A 17,932-nucleotide genomic window follows, 5' to 3' on the forward strand; every position below is an offset into this window, starting at 1 on the left:
TCTAAGAAATTTCAAACATCATAAAACACATACTCTCTTTGAATGATTACATTCTCATTTCTCTCATTCATCTAGTTTAAAATTCGTAGTTCTATTAAATTAGCTGACCAAAATTTGTCAACAACGAAGAAAAGGAGGAACTACTTTTCGAATTAATTTGGGGGAGTCTAATCTAATTAAGACTGATAACAAACTTAAACCATAAGAGTAAGATGGGCAAAGCCATGTGATGCAAACTACAATGATCATTTCCAATTCCAACTTTTTTCAAGGAAATTCAAGTCCTTCCCTGCTTGCACTTTCCTTCCCCGCTTGCACTTGCTCTCCTCCTTCCCTTCGTACAGATTTGAATTCGTAATATTCTCCTCATTTGAGTCATTTTCCGTATCATATTTTATATATATATATATATAGCCCTCTCTTCTCCTCCCAAACACTCTTTATCTCAATCCTCACCCAGCACACCAAAACCAGAACTCAAACACACCCACCAAACCCTCATAGATCATCACCAAGAGATCAAATTCAGCTCAATTTTGTTCACTTTGAAAGAATAGTAGCTGGTGATCGAGTCCTTGTGTGTAATTCTGCTTGCCTTTTTATCTTGTGTCCTCTCTTTGTTCAACATAATCATATTTTTTTTGCTTCAAAAACACAATTTCAGCTACATCTCAAGCCCAAATAGTACAAATTAAGCATTTGGGTATTTTATATTTTAATGAAATACCCTAAAAGCTTGTGTAGTTGAACTGCGAAAGCCAGACCATGTCTAATATCCCCACCTTTCTCTCTGAAATCTGCTTAACCCTCTCTCGTCTCGCCATGTCCGAGGCCGACCCATGGCCATTTTCTTGAAGCAAATCACTCTCTAGCGACAACCCAATTCACTTCTCAACACGAATTTCAAAACCCAAAGCACAGATTTTCCTCTTTTTTCCCCCAGAAACAATGGCAAAATTCAGAGGATTCAAGCTCGGAAAGCGCCTTTGCCCGGTCATCCGGTGGTTCTTCGTCCGTACGACCCGACACGAATATACCCGGCTCAACCCGGGTTCTTCCTCTTCAGCTTGCAGCTACAACCCCATGTCGAAGCTGCTCACGTGGGGCCGGAAGCTATCCGCTGGCGCCAAATCTCTGTGCTGCAGCAAATCCGGGTCGGGTTACAAGCAGTTGGGTCAAAGCCCGGTTGAGAAAAACAAGCCTGTTACGGTTCCGAAGGGACATCTGGCTGTATACGTGGGCCAAAAAGACGGTGACTTTCAGAGAGTTTTGGTGCCCGTCATTTACTTTAACCATCCCCTGTTCGGGCAGCTTCTGAGAGAGGCTGAGGAGGAGTACGGTTATCAGCACGACGGCGGAATCACCATACCCTGCCCGATATCGGACTTTGAGAGAGTCAAGACCCGGATCGCCGCCGGGTCGGGTCAACGGAGGCTGACGTGGAAGCGCAGCGCCACGCTTTAGGCGGATAAGTGAATAGCGATGATATGACGATAATATTCCACGATGGATAATGATGTTTGTTAAATTTTTGTCGATCTTTACTTTTTAGGGGTGTTTTACTTCTTTTTTTCACTTTTTATTACTTTTTGAAGCTTTCTTTTTGTACTTTTTCTTAGATGTATATATTGACGAAAAGAGTATAATATATGTGTGGATACAAATTTCTTCCTTTTTATTCTTGAACGAAAATGCACTTGTAAAAACAATTAACGCTTTAAGTCAAGGCCAGTAGCCTCACTCGCCCACGATGAATGGGGAAGGGCTTTGGCTGAAAAACCTCTGATGCTAAAGTTAAAATTTTGAGGGGAAAATGTTTAAAGAATTTAGAGAATTTTGCAAAAAGCTTGGCCTTGGTTTTTGGAGAAAATGAGGTGGTATTTATAGGGGTGTGGTCGCCCCCTTTGGAGAGGTGGGAACCAGTCACCCTTGGTATTTTTTGGTGTTAATAACCATCAATTAGCTAATTAATGAATTAATTGAGTAATAAATCAATTAATTAGCTAATTAATATAATTTGAAAGAAATAATTTGGGAGTTACCTTGTGGGGAAGATTTGATGAGGGTTGATGAAATAGGTTTTGAACAGATACCTATTTTGATCACTTTTGACCTTGATTGAGGGATGATTGTATGCTGCTTGCGCGTAGAAATCCGGGTGTGCCTCAAGGGTAATCTTATCTTTTTTTGCCCAAAAATCCACGTGTCGCCTCCATATTTTTCTTGATTATTTTTGGCACCACAAATGCCCCCACACCTATTGGGCTGATCACAGGAAAGGGCAGCAGGTGTAGAGACGTTCTTATTTTAGGAAACATAGGATTGTTTCCTATTTGATGTTGATTCCCTCTTTAATTGGAAATTAGATCCTTTTAGGAAAAGGAAATAAATTTCTCCCAAAACTTATTTAAGTCCACCTTAAGTGGATTATTAAATCAACTTTGGAGATGTATTTATTTTCCCTACAAGAGAGAGAAAGCTTAGAGGATATTTGTTCCCCCTCCTCTAATAATCTTCTACATCTTGCCCATGCAAAGGATCGTCTTTCGTTACTTGCTTCGTCTTCACGCCGCTTCAAGGTAAGCAAAATTCAATTTTTCCTTGTCCTCTTAATTTTTTGGGAGCCTCGGGGCTTGAAATTTGGCTTGACAGGGGTCGAGGATGTGTGAAAAAAGCTTGGAGAAGCCACGGCATTGTTGGCGTGTGTGGTGAAATGCGGCATGGTGGCGGCTCGGCTCAACTTTGGCCGAGGGTTGGTACGGTTGGCACGGGCCAGGAAGTTGGGCTAGATGAGTGAATCTCGGTCCATGGGGAGAAGTGGAGTGCCAACCTTCCTCCAGTGAAATTGGGCTATGAGGCTTGTGGAGGTGAGAGAGGATAAACCAGGACGTAGGGCCAAACGTGGCTACTGGGCTCCTGCGGCTTGGGGCGAGAGCTGCTTCACCTTCTTTCTTTTTTTTTTTTTTTTTTTTTTTTTTTTTTTTTTTTTTTTTTTTGTGGCTAGGCTCGTGCCTATGGGAGAAATGAGAGAGGCCGAGAGCTTTATTGGGCCCCAAGGCCAAGAGTTGCTTTTTTTTTCCTTAGGCAGCCGTTTAATGAATTTTCTTCACATTTTTGTAGAATTTGTTTGAGCATGTCTTCCTTAAGCCACAAGAATGATGATGGGATGCCGCCACTGTATCGTCAAGGCGGGTCTTTGAGCAAGGTTGGCTACTTCAAGGCTGCTCACGTCAAAATTAGCTCCAATGACTTGTTTAGAGACTTTCTTGAGGCGTACATGCATGCTATTCCATCGGGAGTGCTTGTGAAGCATGTCAAGGATGGTAGCAGCCGTGAGCCATATGGTAGGGCTCAGAGGGCCATCAAGTTCCACCCCTACTACTGATAGGAGCATATTTAGGCGACTTACTTAGCTTGTTTTGGTGCATTTATATTGTTAATTCATAGTTGTTTTTGGCGTTTAAGCCATTTTCGTGTGTTTTTAGGTTCATGTGGCTAAGGAAGCAAAAAGATGCATTTTGGAGCATTTTGGAGCAAAATTGGACTTGGAAGGGATAACTTATACTTGGAGCAAAAGGAATGGACGAAATTGAAGAGTTGATGTCACAAGGATTCCTACTTGAAGTAGCCACACACCTTCCACATTTCAGCCACATGCACTTGTTCCTCCATCATTGCACCAACAACAACATTGCACATGCACTCCCTTTAATTAATTAACCCACATGCACCCTTTATTCTTTCATCATTCCAGCCACTCCACATCCCTCACCAAGAAATCATTCAACACATGCATCCATAATCATTTCTCCACACCAAAACCGTGCACATGCATTCCCCTTGTGCAATTCCATCATTCCACACCTCCATGGCAGCCACCAACCAACCTAGCTGTCATGTTTCCCCTTTAATCATTCAAACATTCACCCACATGCATTTCTAACCCACATGCACCCTAGATTCTAATCAGCCATTCACATTTAATCATTCATTCCCATCAGATTTCTAGCATATTCACATGCATTCCATCCTTTAAAACATTGCACATGCATTCCCCTTACAATTTCAGCCATCCTAGCTGTTTTGCACATGCATTCACTTAACCTAGCTGTCATGTTCCCTCTCCCATCCATTCATCTCCCTATAAAAACCATTCACACTCATTCACACCTCAATTCATTCTCATTCACTCTTCCATATTCCAGAAATTCGTCAAAACCTCTCCACACCCTTGCAGCAGCCACCAAAACACTTTTCTCCTCCATTGCAGCCACTCCAACCACTCCCCAAACCATTCACACCATCAAACTATCCTTAGACCTTGTGCTACAACGAAGATGAAGATAAGAGGGCCTAAACGTTCATACAATTCAAGTTTGAGTTGTTGGAATGTTTAGGTGTTTCTTTGATTTCAATGTTTAATTTCAATACTCTTTGTTTTGTACGAATGAGGAATGGAAGAGAAGAGTGCCTAAACGTTCATACAATTCAAGTTTGAGTTGTTGGAATGTTTAGGTGTTTCTTTGATTCCAATGTTTAAATTCAACTAAACCCCCTTTGGCTAGGGGGGAATTCGAAATATATGTTTATGCTTGCATTTTGATTTGATTACTTCTAATTGCGTTTCATAAGTTGTGGATTCAATTCGTTTAACTGTTTGATTGATAACTTATTTATGTATGTTTATTGAGAGTGCACACTTAATTTTCATGCATGAATATGACGCTAGAATATAAGTGAGTTTCACCTAATAGTTACGAACTTATATTCACAAGTAGTGGAGGTTGCTTATAAACAATCGCGTTAAACGAATTCTTGGCATAAGTTTCATGCGTATTCCATAGTAACGAATGCCTCGTCGATGTTTATGATTTCCGTTGAACTTAATGATCTTTGTTGAATGTCTCTATCATGCGTATTCCATAGTTAGGGACTTTGATTAGGAATAATTTGGTTGTAATGCGTATTCCATTCAATCCAATGAATCTAGGGAAATCTGAAAGTTAATTTAAGCGGACCTAATTAACTTGGAGCATTGAGAATTCATGGTTTGTTGAAATGCAATTGGAAATCGTTTTATTATGCAAGTGTAACATGTATGGAGATGAACCCCTTAGCTATTCTATCATCCATTCCTTCCATTTCATCAATTTCGTTTTTACAATCTGTTCATATTTACAATCTGTGCATTTAGTTTAATTTTGTCCAAAACCTAAATCCCCCTTTACTTTATTGTCCAAATTAGTTAGAAAGTGTCTTAGTTTGTGTTTCTAAGTGTTTTGAATCAATTTATTTCCAAAATTCGTCCAAAGTACTCAAAGTGGCTACTGGGCTCCTGCGGCTTGGGGCGAGAGCTGCTTCACCTTTTTTTTTTTTTTTTTTTTTTTTTTTTTGTGGCTAGGCTCGTGCCTATGGGAGAAATGAGAGAGGCCGAGAGCTTTATTGGGCCCCAAGGCCAAGAGTTGCTTTTTGTTTCCTTAGGCAGTCGTTTAATGAATTTTCTTCACATTTTTGTAGAATTTGTTTGAGCATGTCTTCCTTAAGCCACAAGAATGATGATGGGATGCCGCCACTGTATCGTCAAGGCGGGTCTTTGAGCAAGGTTGGCTACTTCAAGGCTGCTCACTTCAAAATTAGCTCCAATGACTTGTTTAGAGACTTTCTTGAGGCGTACATGCATGTTATTCTATCGGGAGTGCGTGTGAAGCATGTCAAGGATGGTAGCAGCCGTGAGCCATATGGTAGGGCTCAGATGGCCATCAAGTTCCACCCCTACTACTTTGTGTTAGGATTTACTTTTCCCGTGCCTCGCTTCTTCCAGGAAGTACTTTGCTCTATGAAGTGTGCCTCCGCTCAATGCTATCCGAATGCAGTCCGTGTGATGGTGGGATTCCTTAATCTAAGCCAATTTTTTGACTTAGATCTAACCATCAATGAATTTTGGTACTTCTTTGACATAGGCCACATAGAGGGAGTTGGGTAGTTGCGCGATTTTCATATCTAGTAAGTAGGCTGCTTAACCTCTCGGCTGCTTTGTATTTATGCTAAGTTGCTCTTTAATTTTCTGATTGTCTCCCGCTGCTTTTGTAGATTCTGAGTTTGGCTCAACTCCTAAGACTTCTCCTAACATGAAGAAAGTACATGTCGCTCTGGGTATCCCTTCCGAGTACCATGAGTGGCGTTGGCCACTTAGTCTTCTTCGTAGGGAGAAAGCTGGGCTGCCCCCAAGAGAGGAGATAAAGTAGTTCAAGGCAGAGGCATTTGCTCGTCTGATCGCTGTCATGGAGCCCGTTGTAAGTGAAGGTGGGAAAAAGAGACCTTCCTCGCCTACTCAAGAAATGCCAACTGAGAAAAAGCCGAAGACTTCTTCCACTGCTCGCGAGGGTTCGCCAGCTGCCTCAAGCTTATGATTGACTTGACTTTTCCTAAGGGTGAGAAAGATGAGGCTGCTAGATTTGTGCCAGTGATGCCTATCGTTCCAAAGATGGCTAGTTCGGTTGCTGATACGATTGCTCAGCGTAGAAGTTCCTTCGTGCCTTCAATGCTGAAATTTGTGCCAAAACGCTCGTATGGGACTAAGTCTGGTTCATCTTTGGAAAGGCTTGTTACTATAAAGAGTGATAAGGTGCCTCTGCCTGCTAAAGTGGTGCCAAAACCTGTTCCTTATGCTGTTAAGACCAACTTGTCTGCTGAGAAGAAGGAAACTGCTTGTATGGGCAACTGTGATAACTAAACCAAGTTTGTTTCTGGGGAAGCTGCTGAGATTTGTGCGCTTTTGAGACCAAATTTGCTTGAGGACATGGATGTATGTGCCAAATTTGTTGATGGGGTCAAAGGGGTTGTTGGCCCAAGTTCCTTTGCGAAGCATTCGACTGAGTATAGAAGGATTGCTTTGATAGCCATGATGCAGAAAACAACGATTCTAGCAGCCAAGTCTATGTTCCTTGATCAAGAGGATGCCAAAGTTGCCAAGGAGGTGGCAAGAACTGTGGCAGTTGATGCTTATTCCTCGGCCGAGAAAGTCAAAAAGTTAAAATCTGAGCTTGCTGCTTTGAAGGGGTCTAATATCTATGCCCCCAATTCTCTGCAGCTTAAGACTGTTCGCCAAGAGATTATGGATTTGAAGACTAGACTTAACGTGATCCAAGTAAAGTATGAAAGTGCAGAAAAGGACATCGAGTGTTACATACCTTAGATTCAAGACCTTGACGTGATCTAACTAAAATTAGCCCTCTTTCTCGAAATGCAATCTTGACTAGTCTCTTTTGCATAAATATTTTTAATGTCAAAAATATTAATATTGTGTCTAGAATATATTATTATTGTATCAATAATGAGGATATTTTCATCAAAGGCTAGGTGGAGATTATATTTTGAAAAATGAGCTATTTTAGATTGGTGGGTTTTTAAAAGGGCTGCTAAGCCCAATTTCCCCCTTTTTTTTATTTTTATTTTATTTATTTTTTATATTCTTTATTTTCCTCTAGTGGGTTGCCTTTTGTGGTTGGAAATGGTTATGAAATGAAAACCGTGATTATTTTGGGGGTTTTGATGTGGAATGCAACAAATGTTGATAAAAAGTGATTAGGATGGCAAGACTTTGACAATTTCAACATTATTGTGCGTGTGTGTGTGATATTTTATTTTTGGGTGGGGGTGGGTTGTTGGTTGTTATTTAGGGTTTTGAGGGATTTTAAATTTTTTGTTTTATAAACAATAAAGGTAATATGTTAAATTGTTAAATACTAGGGGGAGAGTGAATAGGTGGAAATTGAACCTACACTAAGGTGCATAGACATTTATTTACTTTGCTTTACTGCGGTAAAGCAACATCTGCTCCAAGGAATTTTAATTTGGAAAATGTTGTTTGGGTGATTAATTGGAAACGTATGAGAGGGAGAATTCTGATTGATGTTAACCTCATTGGAAAAGTGGTGCATATGAATAATTGATGAAGTCCACCTAGATGACTTAAATAGAACTACGCCATTGAAATTGTAATAAAGTAGGTACGGAGATATTTTAGTTCTCATACGAACGATATTGCAGAGGATGAGTCGAACACATGAGTTTAGGAATATGAATAAATGTTCTTAATCACTTAAACTATAAATCTTGTGCAATAGAATACGAGTTTCACTTTTTATCTCAATTGCCATTTAAGCTAAATGTTTTATGAACTGAGTTTGAGAGATTCAAAATTTCGGAGATTTAGAAGAAAGATGAAGGAATTATCAAGTTTCAAGTAATGACACATAACTTGTGAGATGAGAGTGGATTAAATTACTTGTTATGAGATTACTTAGTAATACGGTCTAGTAATATTTTTCTTCACTTGTAAGTGAGAGGTCTTAGGCTCGACTCTCATCAAAAGCGAAGTTGAACCACATTACTATGGCAAGCCCTTTGTAAGACTTAACCCACTTCTCCACCCCCTTAGTGTAAATACTATCGTTTATTAAAAAAAAATTACTTGTTATGAGAAATTGTCAAAGCTTTTTTATTCGACTTCCACATGACACAAGTTTCCTATTTTATGCAAATATTGTCTATACAATGCGGGTGATTCCTAATTTCTTGTTACAAATAAGTTTGGTTATTGGTATAGGGCTTTTCTAATCTTCAATGCAGAATATATTTTGTGGGGGATTCAATGTTAGAGAAACCAATTTTTCCTAAAAAGTTTATTGGTCGGTTGCAATATATATATATATTTTTTTTCCAAATAAATATCTTTATTTGGTACCATAAGTTTATTACTCGGCCATGGAGGTGGGCATTGTGGAGACTCTGAAATTAGAATCAATTGATGGAGGCAGTTTCCCACCTCCACAACTCCACCAAGCATTTACATTGCTCTTTTTATTCCTCATCATTATGGTCAATACATTTATACACTTTTCTAGACTTTTTACTGATATTGCTGAAATTTTGAGCCACATAGTGGAGAGGAGAAAGACAAACATCCCGCGTGTGGTTTCACCGTGTCATTCTAACTAATACAATGTTTTATGAAAATGTTAGAACACATGACACCAAGATAAAGTCATTATGGAAAACAAAGGATGTAGGTAAGTCATCCCCCATACATTGTCTACATTTTTGAAAGATGGGCCAAAAATGGTTCAACATCAATATTGTTGGCAGCTTAACCACATACAGCCCTATAAGTGTAGAGTTTTATCTTAAAAGGCGTCAATCTAATTAGGAATGAAACTATATGTATATAGAACATTTGCAACATATGTAGAGGTCCCAGAAGGGCTGGCACGCACTACATGCAGACCATGAAGCAACTGAATGCAGGCACCTCCAAAGTTCCAAATCTATGTTGTTCTGTATCCCATTTGCAACTCAGATGGATCATGAATTTGTGGAATTTTTCTTTTCTAAGAAGACATTCAGATGGTGTGTTTGCTGGAGGAACGACTAAACAATTTTCGTCGTCCATTATTGTCTTGGGACTAAAGAGGCCTAAACATGACTTGGTTATAGTCACTGTTCAAAAAATCTTCACCTAAGCAACTAACCACCATCCTCTAGGAGTTTGAAAATTAAGAAAGTATGCCTAGACCCGCTTAGACATTTACCTAGCCCGGTTGCCTACGTCATAACTCTCACTTGACAGAAAATCGATAACCTTCATTTTGCATTTTAATTTTTCACTAAAATGTGACTTGTTGAATACTTGGATTAACAATCATTATATGTTTGTTCTCCTTGTTTTCAATAGTTCTAATACTTTATAATTTATATATTATTTTATTTTTTCAATTTATTTATCCCAATATAATTAAATGTGTGTGTTTTAAGTATAAATAGACATTTATTTATTTGATATATTACCTAAATTCGCCTACTCCGTCTAGGCCCCACCTGGCTAGTTGCCTAGACGCTATGCCTCAGTCCACCACCTGACTAGCATTTAACGTCTTTTAGAACCTTCCTTACAATCCTACTATGTGATGTTTAAATTAAATGAACCGAATTAGTTAGCTAGTCTTTGTTTTTAGGCCTTGACCCATGTAATTGTAACTTGACCAGGTATGTGATTTGTTTAACCACTTGAAACCCATTATTTGGTAAATCCTTAAATTTATATGGCTAAAGATGCGGTTAAAGTAACTCCTCATGCCCTCTCCAACAAAATCGCGACATAATTTATGAGGAATTGACCACAAACTAAAACATGAAAATAACCTCAAAAACCCAACAAACCGTTATGTTAGTTAAAATTGGAATACAAAATGTGAGAGGAGAGGACACAAAACAAAGAGAGAGAGAGACCAAGAAAACACAAAACATTTGATCAAACGATGACTGCATTGGAAAGATCATCCATGTCATTTAGGAGGCAAGGCTCCTCCGGTCGCATTTGGGAGGATAGGCTTCCGGAGTTCGATCAAAAACCTTCTCGCGCTTCCTTCTCCGGCTGCAGAAGTGACTTCGAACACCACCCAAATTTCGACCGAAAATTTCAGGAAAGAGAGTTCGTGGATCATCCACATTACCCACATGCCAATGAAGCTTCACCTAATTCTAAGCAAGAAGGGAAGGTGGTTCAAAGGTGTTTTCTTTCTTCCTTCTTTGGACGATGCATGGGATCTCCTACTGCAGCCTAAGCTAGCTAACTCCTTAATTAGTTTTTATAGGTATAATCTTCCGATGTTCACCGTTAAATTACATAAGTTTAAAATTTTATTTCGATTATATATTTTAGTCAGTTTTGTGATTATTCTCGCATTATACATATGCTGTTATTATATGATAAATTTTCCAATTTTCCATTTATTTATTTGTACAAGACTCATTCTTCGACATCCCATGCATATATACTCATTACTGGATTAAAATGATTTTTTTTTCTTCCAATCGAGAAAGATTAGGCGAGATTAGCTTTTTGGCAATGGTCGCGTGCGAGACACCTATCCTCTCTCGAGGTGATGAGGACCATTACACATAAGCCCCTGCCCTGTTCCCTCTCCACCATATTGATAATAAAGGAAAGTGAATGAAAAAGATAATTGGAGGGGGACTACGCCAAGACCCACAAAATCAAAGATGATCAACAAAAATAGTAATAAGGACAAAACGAAATGTCAAGAGCATGAGTAGAGGCTACAAAATTTGGGAGTAATAAGCATAACAATCTGCCCCAAAAGAAGCTAAAGCATCTGCAACCTGATTTCATTCTTTGTAAATATGTGTACACATAAATCGCATTTGATGAAGTCGTTAGAGACAATTCTTCCAATCCACCATAAGAAACAATAGGACTATATTAGGAGGCTTAAAAAGATAGTGAATAACCAACATGGAGTGGTACAATTGAAATGAGCAATCAAATACATGAGCAATGAGCATACCTATTTTTCTTGTTAATACTATATATAGAACTAGATGAGACCCAGAAATAAATGATACACGAAATATGAAATAACATATCGCAAAGTTGGGGTAACTAATAGTTATTAACCTACAACTTAGGTGTTCTATCATTGTAAGTGAATAAGTAGGTCTTCTATCAAAGATGTTCTATGGAAGATTCCTATCATTGTAAGTAGAAAATTTATGGAATCTAAATGCCTATCAGTGTAAGCATATAAATAGGTGTTCAATCTGAAAATACAAGTTCGGATAAAAATACTTTAACATTAATTAATGAAAATGTTACATAGATTTTTATTAGGTGTTCTATCTGAAAATACAAGTTTGGACAAAAATGAAGTCGTACGAGGATCATTTTATATAAAGACCGTTAGATTAATCTAAGAGAAGATAGGGTTATGAAATAAAATGAAGTCGTACGAGGATCATCCATCAATAGGGACAAACTCATCATACCAAAAATGCCCGACAAAAAAAAAAAATCATAGCACAAAATAAAATTTGTCTAGTTGGTCGAAAAATCAATAGACTTAATTCGAATTATTTTCATGAAGGCCTAATTGGATAAATGGTCTCTGTGATGATAAGGTAGTCATGACCCAATTCCCATCCTTGATGCAGCCAACCTTTTCTATTTTTTTTCACCCAATTCTCAGGATGTGCAATTAGATATATGCATGCAATTAGAAATTCAAATCTGGTGTCATACATACGCAATTTGCATTAGCCGGAAGTGACATCTTGTACTTGAAATTCAAAGCATAATCAAGGTAGCAGCTTTCCAGTAGAGGTTATAAACTTGTTAGCCTAGACAGGACATTGTTGAATATCATCAGTAAGAATTCAAAATTCCAAGCTAATAAAACATTTTATCCAATTTCAAAACTCTGCCCCGATCCAAATCAAAACTCTACTAATACAGCAAGCGGCAAGCATTCGTTCTTGGCCACTCTTCAGCCCCAGTCTCGCTTAGCGACGGAAGTCGGAGAAGATCAACGGCTTTAATCTATCACTGTCAAATTCTGAAGAGGCTCACGTGCTCACAATCGTTCGAAGAACCTCAAGTTCTGGCCGCTGCCAATGATGACCTCAGGCAAGAAAATATAAATTGCAAAGAGAGCTGATAGACAAGGAAGAAGATGTACATTTTGCCCCGAATTCGATATCAAATTAAGCTGCCCATTATATGACTTTGCCTAACTCCCCCTCCTCTTAGTGTAAGAATATTGATGTACTAAAAAAAAAAAAAAAACTAAAAATCACTTTTGAGGTAAATTTGCTAACGGACTAAAACCACAAGGGTTTAATTCCTAATTTTTTTTACCACGGGAACCATCTTCCGATTACCTTATCACCACGAGAATCATTTATCCGATTAGGCCTTTCATGAATGATATATAATCATTATGTAACTGCGTATGTAGTAATTGTTGATAATCATTATGTAAAAGATTAAAAGATGGATTGAAGTCATTATGTAAATGATGGATATAAAGTCATGATGTTGAGTTTTCGTGTGTTATCGGCTCCAATTGTGTCTACTTTGTTTTTTCTAGTAGCATCGCTAATGGATGGGCTTTAACTCATTGGGTCAACCAATGAGTTGAAGCCCAACCTGTCAAATGCCACCCCTACGACGTAATGCCAAAACAAGAAAAGAAAACACACAACTTGAAAGGAAAAGAGTATTAGCATAATTTCATTACTATAGCATTATCACAAGCAGGAACCGTCATCTAACGATCATCACATTACATGGTGAACAATCATCAAATTTTCATCACGTAGTCCATGCAACCGAATTCTAACCATATAACTAAAGCGTAAAACTTGAAGTTCATGCATGAAAGAAATTAAGAGCTTCAGTTAACTAACCAAACAATAAAGGGATAAATTGTAGTAAAGATCAAAATCAGCAATTTAAGCAAAAGAACATCGGAAGGATTGAAATAGGTGGTGCTCACAGGTCATTTGGCCTTGGCAGCCTCCAATTCTTCCCTGACCTTATAAAACGTGGAAAGCATCAAAGAACGCATATTGGCAATCTCTACAAGCGCGTCAAGTGCAGATTCAAATGAGAGTTGTGCTGCCCGTAGCTTCGGCGAAACCAAACCACCAAACATCAACAGTGACTTAGTCCGCTCCTTCTGAAGTTGATGTTGGTGATCAGTTTCAGCTTTAAGTAGGGGTGGAGATCCATCCTTATCCTTTCGTTGTCGCATCTGTGGATTCATATTCATAAGTGGAGCTCCATTGTCATTGTCGGAGGATGCCCATTTGCGCAATGTAAAATGATGAATTTGCTCTGTTTCAGTATCAGATTGCTGGGTTACTTGCAGAAATGTACTTGCATTGTGGGATTTCAGGTCCAACAAAGCACTGCTCACGCGTGACTCACCCATAGAATGTCGAGCACTTGCTAATTGCAACCACCCCTGTTAGTGTTATCCCTATTCCATGTTAGTATAACAATTTAAACTAAAAGTATACAAATAAAAATAGTATGACTTAAGCTAATTTTACCTGCCGGAGTGTCCAGGACAGTGAATCCAATAGGGTTAAATACCCGTCGATTGAATCCAGGAACTGCAATGAATTTTCATTCAATTCAGAGAATGCAATTTTATCTCGTCCTTCCAAGCTCAGTGATTTAGGGTCTTCTTCCAAGCTCAGTGATTTAGGGTCTTCTTCCAAGCTCAGTGATTTAGGGTTTTCTTCCAAGCTGAGTGATTTAGGGCCTTCTTTCAAGCTCTGGGATTTAGAGTCTCCTTCTTCCACGTTCTGCGATTTAGAGTCTTCTTTCAAGCTCTGTGATTTAGGGTCTCCTTTTTCCAAGCTCTGTAATTTAGGTTCTTTCAAGCTCTGTGGTGTAGGGTCTTCTTCTAAGCTCTGTGACATAGAGCCTTCTTTCAAGCTCAGGGCTTTATTGGCTTGTTCTTCCAAGCTTTGTGATTTAGGGTCGTCTTCTTCCAAGTTCTGCAATTTAGGTTCTTCCATCGAGAACTTGGGATTCAATATGAAAACCCCTCACTTTTTTCAGTCATAAGCCATCACTGTCACTGAGCTTTCTGAACAATTCGGTCATTTAGTCAGTGACATTACTAAAATTCAACCCGCCACAACTAAATTCATTTATGTTTTATATTTTTGGGCCAAAGATACTTTCCTAAAAAACAAAACAAACCGATAAGGCTTACAACTAGTTTAGATAAACAAATCTAACACCAATAACTAAAGAATGTGAAAATAAAACAAACATGATATAGGAGCTCAATTCTTTCAGATAAAGATTGGAGTGAGCTAATTGCAGCAAATCATCAATGGTATCAATATTCTTCTCCTTTCTTCTTTCAGCTACAGTCAGTAAGCACCAGCGCAAATTCTTAGAATAAAGATAACAAACATGAGAAGCAAGAAAACGACACATATTTAGGCCAAACATTGGAAGGAGAATTTTAGGGTCTAAGGCTTATATTTTTGGCTTTTGGCCTACCACTGGACATGGTCTTAAAGCCACTGTCATTCGCATGAGAAGCTTGACCGAAGCAGACCATGGACTTTCTATAATCACCCGAAGTAAAAAATCACAAATTGACACCAAACCAATAAAACAAAAGAAACAAGATAAAAGACCAACCAAGAAGAATCATACAACACAAATTCCCAAACGGGAATTCGAGATAAGTATCAGCTCTCCAACTTCTAAGAAGAAAAACAAAAATCATACATCCACAGCAAATCAGACTGTTTAAAAAACTAAGTGCTCCTTCAGATGTTCTATAAGCAGCCAACCACCATGAATTGTTTAGAGATCCGAAAAATGGAAATACTCCGAAGACAAATTCATTGCTTAATTTTGTGTGCCACCCAAAACTGATAATTTGTTGGATATCCAATTCAAGAAAGCTCGAGCAAATAAAAACATAACCAGAAACTATAAGATGTTCACAGAAGACAAAGAACACATCCACGACAACCCAAATAAAAGGACTACATGGTTTCTCATTAATTTTCTTTGAATTAAGAAAGAATTACCATTCCCCAGCTAACCAAATCATTATAACCTTATTAGAAATTGAAACAGAAACTTGAGGTATCACTGTATTAAAGAATGACAAAGAAAAAAAAACCTAAATCTGATCAATCTAACCAGCACCTGAATTGAAGATTTTATTTCGAAAATGGAAGCAACAAATTCAGAAATTGTCTTTCAAGACCCAAACTTCTTTTTGAGACAAATAACTAAGAAATAAATGGGGATACGATATAGATATATTTGATCTAACAAATTCGGCTTATACGAATTGAAAGGGGTTTCAGTTTCTAACTACTCGAATGCTCCCAGAACGAATTCAAACACATCAAACCCGAAATAACCTGGTTCGGCAAGTAAATCAGATCATAAAATTGGCACAAAGCATGTTCTATTTCATTCTAAAACACAAAAAGAAATAGTCTTTCACAACCGACCGTGTTTGCAAACGAAAACATTAACAGAGATCTAAAGAACATTACATTAAAATTTTAGCATAATTTGCATATGAAAATCCACAAAAAAAAAAAAAAAAAAATCCATGAGAGAGGAATCACCAGAAAACAAATTGAAAGGTCCAAAACTGATAAAATAGATTGAAACAAAACGAAAGATAAATGCAAACCATAAGGAGATTATGCAAATGTAATACTAAATACAACGCCCTCAGCTAAACAGTTGCTTAATCTAATATCTCAAAACTAGCGATATATATAGATCAACCTAAAAACAGATTGAATTGATGCCACAATTAAAGTAGAGTTCTTCAAAATTTTCCATTACAATCGGTAACGAAACTACATAGACAAAGCTGAATTACAAGAAACTGGGCCCAAAATCTATTAATATCACCATAATAGCACGAATGGTGAACAAGCAACGATGAATTTGGAGAAATTACCTGAGATTTGGAGTTGGGTTCGGATTGGAATCGTTTGGGTGTGGCTATGCGAAGAAGATGTAAGGGTTCGGATTGGAATCTTCAGAGATTGACCGGAGGAGAGTTGGCGCCACAGGAAAGATGGGAGAGGGAGTGCTCGGAAGAACGATCCAGTCTTTTTTCTTTTGCCTTATTTTTTACAACTTTTAATTTTGTGAGTCATGGATTTAGCCCACCTCTTTGGTAAGGAAAAGGGTCTTGCCGGATTCTCTTTCTGGGATCCTAAAAATTTCGTGATTATGATCGTTCATTGTACGTCGTACGGTCAGTTTTCGTTAGTACTATTTATATTTAATAAATTTTAAAATAATTTCTGACCGCACGATTTACAATGAACAATCATATCATGGAATCTCTAGAAAAATGATCTGATAAGGATCTTTTTCCTTATATATCTTTAGTTTTTTTATTAAATTGTAACAAATATTGCCCTTCCTCTTTCATATCTCAACCTTTTCTTCTGTATCCATCACAAATTAATTGTGTTAAGTAATTGTAGGTATTATATATATCAGCATATATATGCTAGTATGAATTTAAATTATATATACTAGCCATTTGTCTACATACTTTGTGTATATGAACATATTTTTTTAGAAAATGAGAAGGAAGGGCGGAGAGAGAGAGAGAGAGAGAGAGAGAGAGAGAGAGAGAGAGAGAGAGAGAGAGAGAGAGAGAGAGAGAGAGAGAGAGAGAATGTGGGGGGAGTGAGAGGTTTTTGCTTTTGATTTTTTTTTTGTTTTTTTAATACATATATATATTAATTATTATTATTATTATTATTATTAGAGGTATTTTAACATCATTTGTAAGTGAGGTTTCAATAAATAAATAAAAAAAAATTTGGACCTGTGAAATTACATTATTGCCCATCTTTTATTTTGTGTGATAGAAGACTAATTTGTCTTTTCATCCTCCTTTGGTTGACAAAGAGGATTTCATTAATTAATAGAGATACTAAAAGAGAAACTTTCATTTTAATTCTATTTGTGTCCTTACAGATTTAGGGGGTGTATTCAATCAGAAATTTGAGATACTTTAATGAATTTATAAATTCATAGATTTTTATGAAGTTTAATTGATTTATAGAGTTTGCAGATAAAATTTTGATTCAATTCCCTCGAAATCTCATGGGAAGAGGTGAGATTTGTGGATGCTTAAAATACACTACGAAATCTCTCTAATTCCTCAACTTTTTCAAATTCTTTAATGGGGGTGTATTCAATCGAAATTTTGAGGGATTTTAATTCTTTTAATGAATCTAGGGGTATCCAGTTATGATTTTAAGTGATTATTTGAAATTCAATGTGTATTCAATCAGGATTTTAGGATAGTTTATTAAAATCTTTAGAAATCCGGGTGTATTCAATTAAAATTTTAAAGAAGTTTATAACATTCCAGGTGTATTCAATTAGAATTAGAATTTAAAGAATTTGGAAAAGTTAAGAAATTAGAGGGAATTGGAGAGATTTTGTAGTGTATTTTAAGTATCCACAAATCTCACCTCTTCTCACAAGATTTCTAGGGAAGTTAATCAAAATTTTACATAGAATCTCTACAAATCAGTAACT

At 37.4% G+C, this 17,932-nt stretch overlaps 2 protein-coding genes across 2 annotated transcripts; one reads left to right on the top strand and one right to left on the bottom strand.

The window, feature by feature from the left end:
• The first annotated feature begins 320 nt into the window (after positions 1-320).
• On the top strand, positions 321-1,719 carry LOC137735422 (auxin-responsive protein SAUR36-like). The gene has a single exon (XM_068474843.1). The coding sequence runs from the start codon at positions 949-951 to the stop codon at positions 1,462-1,464; it is 516 nt and encodes a 171-aa protein (XP_068330944.1). The 5' UTR covers positions 321-948; the 3' UTR covers positions 1,465-1,719.
• Positions 1,720-13,059: 11,340 nt separating this feature from the next.
• On the bottom strand, positions 13,060-16,506 carry LOC137734789 (uncharacterized). The gene is made up of 3 exons (XM_068474072.1): positions 16,323-16,506; positions 13,912-14,456; positions 13,060-13,823 (listed from the first exon to the last, which is right to left on the bottom strand). Exons 2-3 carry the CDS (start codon positions 14,383-14,385, stop codon positions 13,356-13,358), a joined length of 942 nt encoding a protein of 313 aa, XP_068330173.1. The 5' UTR covers positions 14,386-14,456; positions 16,323-16,506; the 3' UTR covers positions 13,060-13,355.
• Between the last annotated feature and the right edge of the window lie 1,426 nt (positions 16,507-17,932).

Source organism: Pyrus communis, chromosome 5 (assembly GCF_963583255.1).
Source record: "Pyrus communis chromosome 5, drPyrComm1.1, whole genome shotgun sequence".
Classification (NCBI taxonomy): domain Eukaryota; kingdom Viridiplantae; phylum Streptophyta; class Magnoliopsida; order Rosales; family Rosaceae; genus Pyrus; species Pyrus communis.